The sequence below is a fragment of the Erpetoichthys calabaricus genome, chromosome 9 (assembly GCF_900747795.2).
Source record: "Erpetoichthys calabaricus chromosome 9, fErpCal1.3, whole genome shotgun sequence".
Classification (NCBI taxonomy): Eukaryota; Metazoa; Chordata; class Cladistia; order Polypteriformes; family Polypteridae; genus Erpetoichthys; species Erpetoichthys calabaricus.
This window is the reverse complement of record NC_041402.2, coordinates 68,715,740-68,732,062: the sequence shown is the minus strand read 5'-3', so window position 1 is coordinate 68,732,062 and position 16,323 is coordinate 68,715,740. Positions and strand designations below refer to the sequence as shown.

At 37.7% G+C, this 16,323-nt stretch overlaps 1 protein-coding gene across 2 annotated transcripts in view; it reads left to right on the top strand.

Moving 5' to 3' along the window:
- The window catches only part of dok4 (docking protein 4), a 263,114-nt gene that overhangs the window by 234,343 nt on the left and 12,448 nt on the right, over window positions 1-16,323 (top strand). The window contains exons 6-8 of one of the 2 annotated variants that reach the window (XM_051932134.1): window positions 3,681-3,800; window positions 4,971-5,160; window positions 13,736-13,874. In XM_051932134.1, coding sequence (XP_051788094.1) covers window positions 3,681-3,800; window positions 4,971-5,160; window positions 13,736-13,874 — 449 coding nt within the window. Of the gene's footprint in view, window positions 1-3,680; window positions 3,807-4,970; window positions 5,161-13,735; window positions 13,875-16,323 lie in introns of both variants that reach the window. The other variant, XM_028809691.2, reaches the window with a different exon arrangement.

Sequence of the window (16,323 nt, the reverse complement as noted above, 5' to 3'; positions counted from 1 at the left end):
TAGCTGTTCTGCATAATGCTGGTCAGAAGTACAAGGTGGCGTGGGTTCCATTTGAAGATTGCTTTTCAATGCATGATGTGATTGGTCTACTTATGATATTCATATCCTAGGTGATGGCATTCTATATAGCTATCTGTATATTCCACATTTCCAGAGTAAGAGTTCATTATTCAGCCAACGGCGAAGCACTAAAGGATCCCCTTATTCCCACTGGGTATTTTGAACTCTGGTTCAAGTCACTGAGGTTGTATGTCATTTGGTATGGGATTTATAAAAGCAAGTGTTTGTGATGCGCCATCTTTTGGAATGAGCAAAGACATAGCAACTCAACAGACACACTGATACTTGTCCTTTTTATTTTCCTCTTATTAAGGTTGACATGCCTAAATTTCAATCACAAGAATAAAACCTCCTTCCACTACTTCTTGTTAAAAGATGGATATATTTTTACAGCTATTAATTTTTTGTTTTGTAAATCGAGTTTGGCGTTTGTCAGAATAAATTGAATAGGTCTTCAAGTAAGCTCGATGATTTGTTTCTTAGGAGATGCTCTACCTAGACCTTGTATTCTCCCTCCCGGGGTCCCAATGGAACATCTGGTTTTCATTCTAACCATATTCTTAAACAGAAATATTGACATGAACTCAACTTGTAATATAATTAGATGGTCCTTTCCTTCCTTTCATCAGCACTGTAAGAGCTTGCCAACCATATTATTTTTTAGTTTTGTGGGAAATTGAGTAGAAGTAGATTAGTGCTTTTCCAGTTTTTTTTCAGTCTGCATTCAAAGTATCTAATTTATGGTTAACTCACACAAGTTGAAAATGACACTAAATTTGCTGTTTTAGTATGGGCAAGCTTGTCATTTTACCCTATGCCAATAACACGTTTGTTAATTGGCTGCTGTTTTAAAAATGGGTAATCGAGGTATTCAAAATTCTGCTAGCCATTGAAGTGAATGAAAGGAAAAGAATATATGTAATGAATATAATGTTGTACACTAAGAGCTGCACTAAGTATATTGCTTTCATAATATTTAAAAAGATCCTCTGTTGCTTGTATCTGTGATTGGCAGATACTGTATGTAAATAGCTATGCCAATAATAAGTTCAGTAAATTACACTAGTCTACAAAAATGCTAAGAACATGAAAGAGAACTCCATTTTATTTTTTTATTTTTTGTAGTGATGAAACACAAACAATTAGTCCCAGACTTAGTTAAACAAAATTAATAAATGGTCACGTAGAGCTTTAGAGGAGAAGAAAGACAACCCTAGCAAAGGCTATTCTGGCCAGTTAAAGTCAAGAGAAAAATCTATAAAAAAAATAAAGGCATCATTAAAAATGTTTATAAAGGGAGTCATTTATACTTTGCTCTGGATCACTGTAATTAAAGAGACTTTTTTTCCCTTGTCTGCATGACTGACTTTACATGAATTGATTATTTAGCACTGAGGTGTCAGGGAGGGTCTAAATGATTCTGAGTTAGATTAGTGCTGCACTTCAATTAAAAATCAACTGCATGAACCACAGCTCCTTTTGATAAATAATAAAGGCCACACAAATTCAGAAAAACCTTAACTAAAATACAACTAGAGACATTTATTGCAAAATACCACTACTTAGATTATTCAAGGTATTTACATTTAATTAAAAAGTGGATTAGTCTATATAGAGAGAAAAATTAAGTAATTAATTAGAACTGATTCAAATCTGCGTTATTCTCCCATCAAAGTGTTGAGTCACCAGAGTTTGCTTCAATTAACTCCCCAAGACTGCTCAGCTCTAGCATTTTACTCATTAGTTAATGCAGTTCCAGTTTTGCTCATACAGTATGCTAATAGACCTCTAACGACACTTTCTTTTCTCTTCAGCGGGCATTCCCGTAGCTCATCAAGTGCAATTGTGAGTCGGATCAGTGGTTTCATTCTTCTCTGTGGCCAGAGCCAAGTTGAGATTTAGGTTTTAACCAAACTGAATAGACACATTGGTTTCCACCCCACTTTTCTTTGACTCTTGTACATGGCAAGGTGCCCAAACAGTCTTCTGAAGTCAGGGATAAATTCTTCCCTCATAGATCTGCTTTATGATTTGCCATCTGGATGAAACCCATTTTAGTATCTACAGATTTCAATGCGTTCTCTAAAATTTGTTCAATACTGGTTTTCAAGTGTGTTTTATCTTGGTTTTAGTAGAGTAATATGTTGCTCTACTTTCCCCTATTGTATTATTAATAAGTAGCCTTTGTCAAAATGCCTAATCTCAGACTTACCACTGTTTATAAGGTATTATAGTATATAACTTATCCCCACCTTCCCTTCTATATCTATAGGCAATTAGGTGTAGTTAGGTGTAGTAAAAAGACAAGCAGGAATTAAGTTACACATAAAATAATGTATTATTGGTAATATTCATAAATAATAACAATATGCAAAGTACATTTGAATATTGGCAACCATACGACCTGATTAAATGGTGATGTGTAGTTTCAGACGGCACACAGACTTGTTAGTTATTTAAAATGTCTCTAGTTAAGGCATCATTGGTGCTCAGCTTTCTTCAGAACAGGCCGTAAGCCTGTTCAAATATGGCTGCTAAGCTGTGCTCTTCATTGTGTTGTCTTCATCATCAGAGGTTAGTAAGAGGTGCTTCTTTCAGATGTTAGTAAGAGAGAGATTGTGAGGTTAAACATGTAAATTTATAGATGTTCCCTCCAACCCCAAGAGCCAATAGGACATCATGGTACTTAAAAGCTTCTGATTCAAGCCAATTCCAAACAGCCATACTTCAGACCAATGGGGGAAATAAAACATCTTAACACCTGCCCCCAAATCATATGTTAACGTAACCTGGCTTTCTTTCGGGGGTTGAAAGACTTTAGCAGAGAAACACTTGCCAAACTGGTTTAAGGCACATCCCCCAAATCCTGTCGTAAAATTCAAAGAGACCCATTCCTTGGGTTGTAAACATGAATGCTTCTCACTAATATTACATTGCTTTGCCTAAATTGCAAATAAAGACATACAAAATATTTATCAAGTTATATGCAAAATCTCACATCACAATAAAGTGCATATGCTTGTTTGTTCATTTTCATCTTACTTTATTTTTATCTGTTTGCTATTGTTGTCAGTAGATTCATGGTATAAGACATAATATATATTATTTAACCCCATTTTCTTGCTGTGCAAACCCCACAAAAAATTAAAAAAACAAGTTAAATAAACCCTACATGTATCTATCAACTTTCCTTACTGCCCTCTAGGTCATCTCTAATTTCAAGAGAAAGGCCCAAACTCTTCCCGGACTTTCCTCTTTGCTTAGGAATAGAGTAGCAATTCCTTGGAGAGCAATCCTAATCCTTCCTAAGTTACCTTGGTTTTAAAGGACACATTTTTTGTTCTATTTCATGCAGTACTAACGGAATGAGAAGAAGGTGTCATTTCACTTATTTCTTCTATATGGTTGCACAGCAGTTTGTAGGTATTTTCATCTTAGGCAAGGATTCACTAACCATTTTGAGAACAATGTCTTCTTAAGGAGAACACACGTCAATGATCTGACCTTCTCTGATCATCTGCCCAGCTCATTTAATCATGGTAAACACAAGGTGAAATTGTAAGAGTATTTACTGTTTTCCATGGATCTCATCTTGCACAATTCCATTTTGTTTGTTGCAGAGCTGGAGGCTGAAGAATGGTACAAGATCCTTTCCATTGAATGCCTAGGTGCCCGTCTTAATGATATTAGTCTGGGAGAGCCAGATCTCTTGGCTGCTGGAATGCAATGTGAACATACAGGTACAGGTAACATTGGAGGATTTATTTCTTTATAGCCTGAAGATATTTTTTTTTTCAGCTAATATCTGTTTATCATTTCTTTTTATGCACCTACTGCATCTACTAAAGCCTCATTGAATGGAGAGGTGTTGAATTAATTATTTGCAGCAAACTCTGGAAAACAAATTCAGACACATACCCTAGACAATCTGAATGACTAGTCACTCAGATCAACCTACCTCATACAGCATGACATCTCACAAAAAACAGCCCTAAGACTGTACATTATACATATGGTCTGTCATAAAGGTGTTCAAGGCTTAATGGTGACATTTCTTAATTTTCATCACATCTCAGACATGACACATTTTTACTTTGCAGAATATGCACCCATTTTCACAGTCTTACTCACCTGACAAATATCAGATGCTTGTAACAGTATCACCTTTTCTGTGTGTGTGTGTGTGTGTGTGTACCTTTCTACTAAAAGTTTTTTTTAAGGAAATATTTGGCTATTTGAATTTCAGACATCTGTCTATGGCACACCTTCAAAGGGAGGTGGCATCTGCTTCAAGTTTAAAAACAAAATGTATAGCTCCTTAGACATTTTCACCACTCTTTCCTCGCTGCTTTTGTAAGAAAAAGCCTCACAGACTCCCCTGAAGCCATTGCAGCACTGTAACCATAGCAGCTTTAGGAGTTGCCCTGAATATCAAGTATAACTGAAGAGCTCAGAGAACAAAAGGAGTGCGGCTGCTTTCTTCACAATTAAAAAAAAAAAAAAAAAAAAAAAGACACCATATTGCTGGCAGGGGGCAGTGTGGTTCTAAGGCTGGTTTTAATTCTGCTCTTAGCTTGGTCATCAACAGGTCAGATTTGTCTTTATGCTGATCAAGAGAGTTAGTTTGGCTAATTAATTAATTTCCAATTTTTAAGCATAAAAAAGTGTAACTAAGGTTTCCATGGTTTTGTATATGGAAGAGGTTTTCTTAAAAATGTCCCATTTAAATGCTGCTTATGACTAAGCTAGATATAGCATCATTGCTTGATTATGGTAAATTTGTATGTTTATTAAGTTAAATGTAACGTTAACAATGGGTTGAGTCCAAGTAGACTGTGACAGAGAGTTTTAAGGTGGTCCTTACTGATGCATTTTCTTCACCAATGTTTAATGTTGGTTTGTTTAATCAGAGAGATTCAACGTGTTCCTGCTTCCCTGCCCCAACCTTGACATCTATGGAGAGTGCATGATGCAAATCACTCATGAGAATATCTACCTTTGGGACATTCACAACCCTCGCACCAAGCTAGTGACATGGCCATTGTGTTCTCTGCGACGTTATGGTCGGGATGCGACTAGGTTCACCTTTGAAGCTGGAAGGTAAGGACAGATTAATTTTGTCAGGTATTGGAACCATGGAATGCAGTACCGTGATACTGGGTGAAATTACAATTCTCAGTTCTGCAAAGTTCTATACTTTCTATCTTTTGTATTGTAAGCAAGTATTAAGCAAAATACATACGTATTCACTTTGTACTTGAATCATGAAGAGGGGAAAAAACCTTCAAATGCTGTCTATAGGTCATCAAGGAACTAAAACAGATAAAACTTTGTCCCAAGGCCACACAGTTTAAGAAACTACTTTGAGATAGATTTTTTAATCCATTGAGACAATGAAACTGTTATCCTGAAGTGGTTGAGGAAAAAAAAATCCAGCAGTTGCAACCTTTGAGGACATGTCATGTTTGTTGATGCTCTTATTTAAACTTTGTGAACGCTGAGGAAATCGTCAAGAGTAGTGCACTGGCTAATGGGAACTGTAGTCCCCACTTAAGCATTTGTTTTAGGTTGCAGAGAAGATGAAGGGGTTGGGGGTAATGTATATGAAATACCTTTCTTACTGCATCAGTTGTGTAAAATTGCCTACGCTCACAACCACAGCACCAGGCAAACACTTTTTTGAGCGTCACCGAACTTTGCTCCTGTCACTTTGTTCTACAGATGTTGCTAGATTTGCATAAAATGGTGTGCCTCCTGTTTGTCCATGAGATCACTGTCAGCTCGGTGATGAAATGGGGAATGTGGTTCATTGAAATATCCTTCTCACTAGAGCATTATTAATGACAAATGTCAAAAAAAAACAAAAAAAAACACGTTTCAGCTTATTATGTCTTTTTTTTTTTTACAATGTCACCTGTGAAGTCCAGGGTGTGTACAGCTGCCCTAACCCCGACACAGACAGGCAGATCACAGGTTTAGCACACAACACAAAATTTATTTACAGAGTTTGCCTTCCACAGCGCATAAGGCAATCGCCAACACAGCCCCTTCTCTCAGCCAGGCCTTCCACCTCCACTCCTCCTCATGAGCTTTGTCCACTTCCTCCCAACTCTGGCCATTGAGTGGTGGTAACTGGCTCCTTTTGTAAGGCACCCTGAAGGACTCCAGCTGCCCAACCAGCTTATTCCAGCACCACTTCCGGGTGTGGTGGAAGTGCCGCCAAATAGGGTCCTGCAAACGTCCTGGCGCCTCCCTGGGGGTGGCTACAGACCCTAGCAGGGTTGAGCTTTTAACCCGTGGCTCTGCTGGAAGCCAAGGGGGCTGCCCTCTCTGTCCAAGGGAGAAATAGTCTTGAAAATACTCTCTCCCCCGATCTTTCCATGGTCAGGACATCCGCCACACACACCAAATAACAAAAAATTCTGTCAATTCATTTTTGAGATTTTTGGGTATTTAGTTTTTCTGTTGTGAGTTTTTTTTAACCCCTAAATATTGATATATTGAAATGTCCTTTCTTAGTGGATACATACTGCCTTAGCTGTATCATCTTGTCAAATTTCTGCTTTTTAACTAAACAGGAAATAGTATTTTTGTTGATGAGTGAGTGAGTGAATGAGTCATATATACTGTATGTGTGTGTGTGTGTGTGTGTGTATATATATATATATATATATATATATATATATATATATATATATATATATACACACACACACACACAGTATAATACACAGTGTATAATATAGTGGTAGTCCGAGGGAATGACAGGCTGATATTCCAATAAATATTTGTCTGTCCCTGTTTATTTAAAGGCTTTAACAAAAACAATGCACAATAGCGTTCAAAAAGAAACAAAATTGCTGCCACCGTAACACTCTGGCTAGGTTAATCTGAATGACTTTCTCGATTATAAGTAGGCTATGGACCTTTTCTGTTTAGGTCACTTTGACAAGAAGTGATACCTCCTTCCAGGTGGCCTTGCATTTATGGCCCAGGGACCAGAAGGGGCAGAGTCAGTTGCCATCATTGGGTGGTTTTCCTGCACTGTGGAGGAAGAAAAAGACAAGACAGTTAGTGGCATGGGATGTAATACATACCTGGGAGGAACTCGAAGGGTGACACTCTGCACTCTGACATGCATACATGACAATACATACTATAAACATATATATATATTTTATAGATAGATATAAATATTTATAGACATAGATATTGAGATATATAGATAGTAAGTCTTACAAAGTATTCTGATATTATTCTTTAATTATATTTCACCGTATAATACTACATATAGTAATGCTTTTGCTTATGTGTGGTATATGACAAAGAAATCACCAACATGTTTGCTTCTTTTAATATATATTAGGTGCATTTTTGTTGGCTTTGTAAAGCAGGGTAAACAATTTGAAAAGCTCCCCCAATTTTCCCCACAATGGCTGCTTTTTATACTCCAGCTGTGTTGTCTTTATATGTCTTGTAAAACAGTGACACAGAGTGGTCATTTATAGGAATTGCAAATGTTTTTTGTAACTAGCAAAATATGTTTGTAGAATTAAAACTCATATAATACAGTATGTTTTAGTACATTATTGCAGTTCTCACCTCTTAATTTGTCATGTCAAAAACCTGGAAAGGCTAAAAAAAAAAGTAATGCACAGAACAAACATTCTTGGCCAAAACCAAAGCCAAATTTCAGAAAACAAAGACAAATCCTGAACACCTTTGTATAAGGCCTAACTTAATCAGTTTCACTTTTAATTTACATTTTTCAAAAGAATTATAAAATTACAAGGTGATAGAAAATCATTTTATTATTGGAGTCATTCTTTTCAAAGAAGGCATACTAAAAAAATGGGACTGAAAATAAACAAATTAAAAAATAGTTCATAATAGAGTTAGTGTAGGGCTGCATCAGTGTGCGTTTAAAAAGGTTAATGTTTTTTTCCATACTAAAAAGGATAGAAGTTAACCTTTAATTTTTTTTCTTACATTGAAAACAGTTAATAATAATAATAGTTTTCAATATAATAAATAATAATTTAAAAGCATACAAGTCCATCAACCAATATGATTTTTAAAATAAAAAAAAAAAAAAACTTGCTGCACTAAACAAAATAAGACTTGCCAGTGCCTGGAGCCACCGCCAGTCTCAGTGTACAGAACAAATAAACAATACTGCATAAGATATGAAAGATGAGGTACAACAGGGTTAACTTTGCAGGTATTACATCTGATGTGCTTTGTTGTGTTTAAAAAAAAATGCTGCCAAAGCTACACGTTTCCTGTAAAGTTTTCCAGAGGCATTCCATTGATTAAGCTGATACTAGAAGGCGGTAATGCTTTGGTTTTAGGTAGGAGAATTTCAGTGCACGATTGCCAGATTCAAGCTTATCAAAACACCCATTAAGGAGTTTGCTCAGAAATAGATTTGTGCATGCTTTGAGAGCGCATGACATCACTGATTAAATGTTTGTTATAATTTTTTAACTTGTAGATTAATTGCTTTTTAATACCATGTCCTACACTGTCCCGACAAAGGAACGGAGGTTTTGCATTCATTCTCGGATCATTCGTCTACAGATATCTCTGTGTGAGCATCCATCCACTTTCTAAACGGCGTCAGGGTCGCGGAGGAAAACCTTGTGTGCATAGAGGACTGTAGGATGTGAGAGGAAACTGCACAGCAGCAGTCCTAACAACAGGTGTAGCAAGTAAAAATCAAGGCAAGTTTCAAACAAAGCGACTACTTGGATTATCTGCACTGTTGATAAAATGAGCTGTTTCATTTGTACCAAAATAAAGTTTATTTAGTGTTTCGATGCCTCGAAGCACAAAGCATGTTATTCTAGTAATACGACATATTCTGCGTTAACAGAAATGCACCGTAGAGACACACAGTTCCAGCAATACAGACAAGACCACATACAAATGTAGCATTTGTAGATTTATATTTGGTATCAGTCATTTGGGTTTTGCAGGAAAACTAATGTTCATGATTAACATTGGTGAACATAGTGAAAGTGCGTACAGTGTATCATTTAGTTCACTGGTGCCTTGGCAAATGTATTAGTGTCCACAGTGGCAACCCCTAACATGAGTAGCCAAAAGAAGAAGAAGGTACCTTGGCAAATATAATGCAGTCTCTTAGTTACTATTAATTGGAAATAGGTAACGCCAGTCCAATTTAATTTTTAACTCTGGATTTGTATACATGGCAGACAATAACAAAGTCTGATTGCTCATATAAGATACGCCATTTTGAAACTGAACAACCAAGGCTTTCTTTCACTAGAGTTGTTGAATAATGGATAAACGTAAAACTTACAAATATGATTTCACATAGAAAGCCTTTAGACAACCACAAAAAACACGCCAGATTTGAGCAGTTAAATCAGCAGTATTTTGTGATATTTGACTTTTGACATTTGAATCAATTTGACTCAACTGTTAAACATTACTCTTTAGTAATTTTTTTTTTTTTTTTTTTTTTTTTAATTTTTTTTTTTTTATACAAGCTACTGATGCACATATAACTCTTACAGTAGTAAATGTTACAAAACAAATTTTAAAAGCAGAAACGGCTTTAAAGAATCTGTGCAATTCAAATATATCCTGAGCTGTATTAGAATTCATCAGTTCGACAGTACTGGTATAATAATGTTTGAATTTTTATTGTTAGTACTGATTTTCAGTTCCGGATGAGAAAATCTCAGAGAATAAAATTAGAATATGCATTTGGTAAGATAAATCAGTTTGTCCATGACTATGTGATGCTTTATAAATCCAATACTGATATCCCCTACAATGATAACACCCCCCCTCCCCCCCCAGACCTATTGTTGCACTAGGAGGATTCCCTTGTCAATTACACATTAAATTCAAGACTTGCATTGTAATTTGATTTTTATAAATGCCAGTACTAGTTTACTTAAAAGATAGCTGGGGAACTACTTGATTGATATACCACTATTTTAAATTTGCTGTTACTATTAGTATTCCCTATAATTTATATTTTGTTACAGAAAAGGCATAATATTGTCCACTTGAATAATGGAAGTTACTTTTAATTAAGAAGCCAGTGAAATTAATTTGTTTTTGCAGTAGCATCGATTAGATATCGAGTATCGTAAAATGTCACTGGTATTGGTATCAAATACAAAAATGTTGGCATTGTGATGTCCCTCCTTACAGCTTAGACCTGTTTTTAAAGCTTCCTATAATTTCTCATTTGCTTTGTCCCTCAGTCACAAACCAGTATCAGTATTGTACACATTATACCCATTATCAATTAAGTCAGTATGGCTCTGAGATTTTTCCTCCACTTCTTAAATTTCATGAAACTTGTTTTTTATGCCTGATTGTTGTCAATGAATCCTAATTATCAACAAACTCATTTTGAGTTTGTCCACCCCCTATAAATGATATACCTATGGATTGTCCTTTTACCCTAATTATCACTTTTGTTCCCTGAGCACCCTGGGTACATTTATGCCTGTGTGTTGGGTCTGTCCTGCTTGTCTTCAGCTTTGGGTCTGAGGTGTCTGATTTTCTTACTTCTATTTTCTCTGTTTGCAACGCTTTGCTTTCCCACATTTTTCTACTTATAGACTTTTCTTCACTTCATTTATTTCTTATCCATCTGTCCATCCATTATCCAACCCTCTGTATCCTAACTACAGGGTCACGGGGGTCTGCTCGAGCCAATCCCAGCCAACACAGGGCGCAAGACAGGAAACAAACCCCGGGCAGGGCGCCAGCCCACTGCAGTTATTTATTATCCAGTGGAAGCTACTTGCATTAAGGGCAATTGCTTACAAAATTTCATGCCTCTTCTGTCTGGAAGTCGTCTTTTTTTAATTTGGTTGTTTTGGAAGTGTCAGTGGCAAGGATCAATCAGGCATCTGGCTCTTATATTTATAGATGGACTGATACAGTACTGTTGGTACGAGCACAGATACCCCCGATCCTGGCCGCAACCCTAATCCTTGGCATATAACAGAATCTATTATATATGTATATACATTTTCCAAAGCTGATTTTATTTATTCCATGAATAAGGTTTTTGCTAAGTTTTACAGCTGGATGACCCAGCCAGACACTAACCCTCTATTTATTCAGTCTTGGGACCTGCACTAAGTTGGGCTGGTTTGCTCCCCTGATGGCTAGATTGTGTAGTACCAGAAAAGAAGTGGAGAGGAAACTGGAAGAATGGAGAAGGACCTTGGAAGATAGAGGAAGATAAGTAGTAAGAAAACAGAATATAGAAGGTCTAATGATGATCAGGATTAAGAGGATAGCCTGCAGGTAGAGCTATTGAAAAGAGTGAATACATTTAAATATCTAGAATCAGTGGTAGCCAAAGGTGGAAAACTAGATGCAGAGATAACCCACAGAGTGCATTGTGGATGGCATGCTGTAAATGGAAGAAGCTATCAGGAGTATTATGTGTTTGAAGAACTAAGGTGAAGGTTAAAGTTAAGGTTTTTAAGGTAGTCATAAGATCAGCTATGATGTATGAAGCTGAAGCATGGGCAGTAAAGGGAGCACAGGAGTAGAAGTTAGATGTGGCAGAAATAGAATGTTGAGATGGATGTGTGGAGTTAGAGAATAGGCCAGAATAAGAAATTAGACAATCAGAGGTACAACAAAATAGGGAGAGATATTTAAGAAAGTATAGGAAAGTAGGCTGAAGTGGCATAGACATGTGACTGGGAGAGAAAATGAGCATGTGCGCAAAAGAGTGATGGAAATGGAAGTACAGGTGGAAGAGAAAGCGAGAGAGGACAAGGCGAAGGGGAATGGATAAAGTAAAGGAATATCTGAAGGAAAAGGTCTTAACTGGCAAGGAAATGCAGGACCAAGCTGTTTGAAGAAGGATGATCAAGCACATTGACCCCACATAAAAGTGGGAAAAAATGAAGAGGAAAAAGAAGAAGAATATGTATAAAAATATAGTGCATCCAGAAAGTATTCACAGCGTATCACTTTTTCCACATTTTGTTATGTTACAGCCTTATTCCAAAATGGATTAAATTCATTTTTTTCCTCAGAATTCTACACACAACACCCCATAATGACAACGTGAAAAAGGTTTACTTGAGGTTTTTGCAAATTTATTAAAAATAAAAAAAACTGAGAAATCACATGTACATAAGTATTCACAGCCTTTGCTCAATACTTTGTCGATGCACCTTTGGCAGCAATTACAGCCTCAAGTCTTTTTGAATATGATGCCACAAGCTTGGCACACCTATCCTTGGCCAGTTTCGCCCATTCCTCTTTGCAGCACCTCTCAAGCTCCATCAGGTTGGATGGGAAGCGTCGGTGCACAGCCATTTTAAGATCTCTCCAGAGATGTTCAATCGGATTCAAGTCTGGGCTCTGGCTGGGCCACTCAAGGACATTCACAGAGTTGTCCTGAAGCCACTTCTTTGATATCTTGGCTGAGTGCTTAGGGTCGTTGTCCTGCTAAAAGATGAACTGTCGCTCCAGTCTGAGGTCAAGAGCGCTCTGGAGCAGGTTTTCATCCATGATGTCTCTGTACATTGCTGCAGTCATCTTTCCCTTTATCCTGACTAGTCTCCCAGTTCCTGCCACTGAAAAACATCCCCACAGCATGATGCTGCCACCACCATGCTTCACTGTAGGGATGGTGCCAGGTTTCCCCCAAATGTGACGCCTGGCATTCACACCAAAGAGTTCAATCTTTGTCTCATCAGACCAGAGAATTTTGTTTCTCATGGTCCGAGAGTCCTTCAGGTGCTTTTTGGCAAACTCCAGGTGAGCTGCCATGTGCCTTTTTCTAAGGAGTGGCTTCCGTCTGGCCACTCTACCATACAGGCTTGATTGGTGGATTGCTGCAGAGATGGTTGTCCTTCTGGAAGGTTCTCCTCTCTCCACAGAGGACCTCTGGAGCTCTGACAGAGTGACCATCGGGTTCTTGGTCACCTCCCTGACTAAGTCCCTTCTCCCCTGATCGCTCAGTTTAGATGGTTGGCCAGCTCTAGGAAGAGTCCTGGTGGTTTCGAACTTCTTCCTCTTACGGATGATGGAGGCCACTGTGCTCATTGGGACCTTCAAAGCAGCAGAAATTTTTCTGTAACCTTCCCCAGATTTGTGCCTCGAGACAATACTGTCTCAGAGGTCTACAGACAATTTCTTTGACATTATGCTTAGTTTGTGCTCTGACATGAACTGTCAACTGTGGGACCTTATATAGACAGGTGTGTGCCTTTCCAAATCATGTCCAATACACTGAATTTACCACAGGTGGACTCCAATTAAGCTGCAGAAACATCTCAAGGATGATCAGGGGAAACAGGATGCACCGGAGCTCAATTTTGAGCTTCATGGCAAAGGCTGTGAATACTTATGTACATGTGCTTTCTCAGTTTTTGTATTTTTAATAAATTTGCAAAAATCTCAAGTACACTTTTTTCATGTTGTCATTATGGGGTGTTGTGTGTAGAATTCTGAGGAAAAAAAATGAATTTAATCCATTTTGGAATAAGGCTGTAACATAACAAAATGTGCAAAAAGTGAATCGCTGTGAATACTTTCTGGATGCACTGTATATATAATATGCACTTACATATTATGACCCTTAGCCTGATTTGAAGATTGCAGTTTCTTTTCATGTGCTTATATACGCAATGCTTGTTTTCTGTTTTCTAAGGATGTGTGACAGTGGGGAAGGACTGTACACATTTCAGACACGAGAGGGTGAACAGATTTATCAGCGGGTACATTCAGCTACACTAGCCATCGCTGAGCAGCACAAGAGAGTCCTGATGGAAATGGAAAAGAATGCCAGAGTAAGTATGGACCACTGTTATCTTCAAGTGTTATTTAGGTGGAAGCTGTTTGCTGGGCTAATATAAAATTTCTTGGATGTTTTTCTGGTTTGTTGCCATGCATTTTACTTAGTACAGCTAAGTTCAATTAATGTTTTCATAGCTCTGGCCAATGAGTACAGGCTTACTGATCTGTAAGAGGTTTATAGGTAAAAAAAAAAATTATAAACTTTGGAAATTACATAATGCACATATATAAAGTACAGATTAGTTTAAGCACATAGTGAAATTAAACTATTTCAAATATACTAACAAATACAAATACTAACAATACATGTCCATTAGTATTATCACTGAGTTCTTTCCAGTTGAAAACAAGAATTCCAGTCAGCAACGTTCCTGGAGACTTGAACCTCCGGGGAGTCCATTTGAGTCCTAGGCCAACTAGCAGGTAACAGAATCATTTCATTCTTGGATTACAGATCTCCTACGTAATGGTAATGCCCTTCTCATGGAAATGAGAACAGCTTGGCAGAAGAGCAGTGGAAAAAAAATGCCACAGTAGGATACTGTGAAAAGAAATATAATAGAGTCCACTTAACCTGACAGATTTTCTTGTGTTTATTATGTACCCTGGAGGTGTCCATTTTTCAGCAGACTTCTCAGCTGCTACCATTACTGCAACACAGCATGCATACACAGGTAGAGAACTGAAGTCGCTCTTTGATAGTCATTCATATTACACTTCTTAACCTCTCTCTTCTATACCTAAGATGGTGTTAAATTGCCTTTCTAAGGCTCTTCTTTTCAGAGAATTCCAACTAACAAAACATGTTGTTCAGACAATCAAACTCCACTTTGGACACACTTTTGGTTACATGGGCTGAGGTTAGTGCTGCTGCCTCACTGAATCAGGACTCTTATTTTGATCCCCACGCTGAAACGGTTTGCATGTTGTCTCAGTGTCTGCATCGGGTTACCCCAGATAATATCTTGCATGTGGGAAGAAATATGTAAGATGGAGTTTCAAATTGATTTAATGGATTGTGTGTGAATGAGCCCTGTATTTGACAGCAGCCACACCTAGGGAGGGTTCTGCTTCAGTTCTTTGTGGCAGTGTAGTAAAATAAGCAAGTTCAGCTATTCAGTGTATTTATATGAAACTGAAACTAAAATTACAGGCCATACAAATAGCAAGAAATAACACCGACCATTATTTTAGGGACAATTCCAGTCTCTGATTTCTTGACAGAAAAGGCTGAATTTGAATATATTTGCCAATTAGGGCTGGGTATTAGCACTGATGTCCCAATTTGATTTCAATTCACAATGTCCTGATTCGTAATTGAATTTATCTTGATTGAATTAGCATGAGTGTAATATGTTTGAAGTGTTGGCTTTTTTAGAGATTACTTAACCATGTATAGAGAACATTAATATAATGTGACAAATTTCAGTAACGCATTATTTGAAGCGTGTCTACATAGTGGCTTCATAACATATGCATAAGGCTGGAATGACATTAAGAAGCAATACTTATATTTACATTCACGTTTATTTGCTTAGCAGATGCTTTTATCCAAAGCAGCTTACCAAAGAGGTAAACAATCAAGTAACATTAGGCTAGGGCCTGTTTCTTCAGCAAGTGTAATAGGACAGGTAACAAAAGTAGATTGCCACAAGTGAAAAGATGTAGTAACTCATACATTTACAATCAATAAAGCAATTACACTTAAATAGCCAAGAATATAAAGTATCACAGAGCAAGGGTTTTGTTTTTTTTCTCTGCCAATTAGACACGTATTCACAAAACAGATGGGTCTTCATTTGCTTCTTTAATACATCGAGGGAGTCGGCAGTATGGATGGAGGTGGGCAGTCCATTCCACCAACTCAGAACCACACACAAAAAGAGTCTGGATTGAGACTTGATTCCACGTAGAGGTGGCATCACCAGATGCTGTTCCCTGGCACACCTGAGTGGGTGAAAGGGAGCATAGCACCTCACCGGGCTTGATAGCACATGGAGGTACTCCTGCCAGAAGTGTCTGGACTACTGCAACTCACAACAAGACCAGTGCCTGGACTAGAACTTGTGCTGTATACTCTGTCAGATAAGGTCTGATTTGTGTGGATGTTGTACAGCACAAACCTGAATATACAAGAAACAATAGAAATGTGGTCAGAAAAAGTTATGTGCTTGTTGGTCACCACCCCAGGGTTGCAAACTGACCTGGTGGGTGTTAGCAACAGTAAGCCAAGCTGTACAGAGATGGGGAGTTGAACAGACTAGCTGACCAGGATTACAAGAAACTTGGTTTTTGCCAGGATGAGCCATAGGTGGTGGTCCTTCATTCAGATTGAGATATCAGTAAGACATGCAGAGACTCTAGCCAATACCATATTCTCCTTTGGGGGGAACGATAGGTACAGCTGTGTACAATTGGCACTGATAAGAGAACCCATGAGAT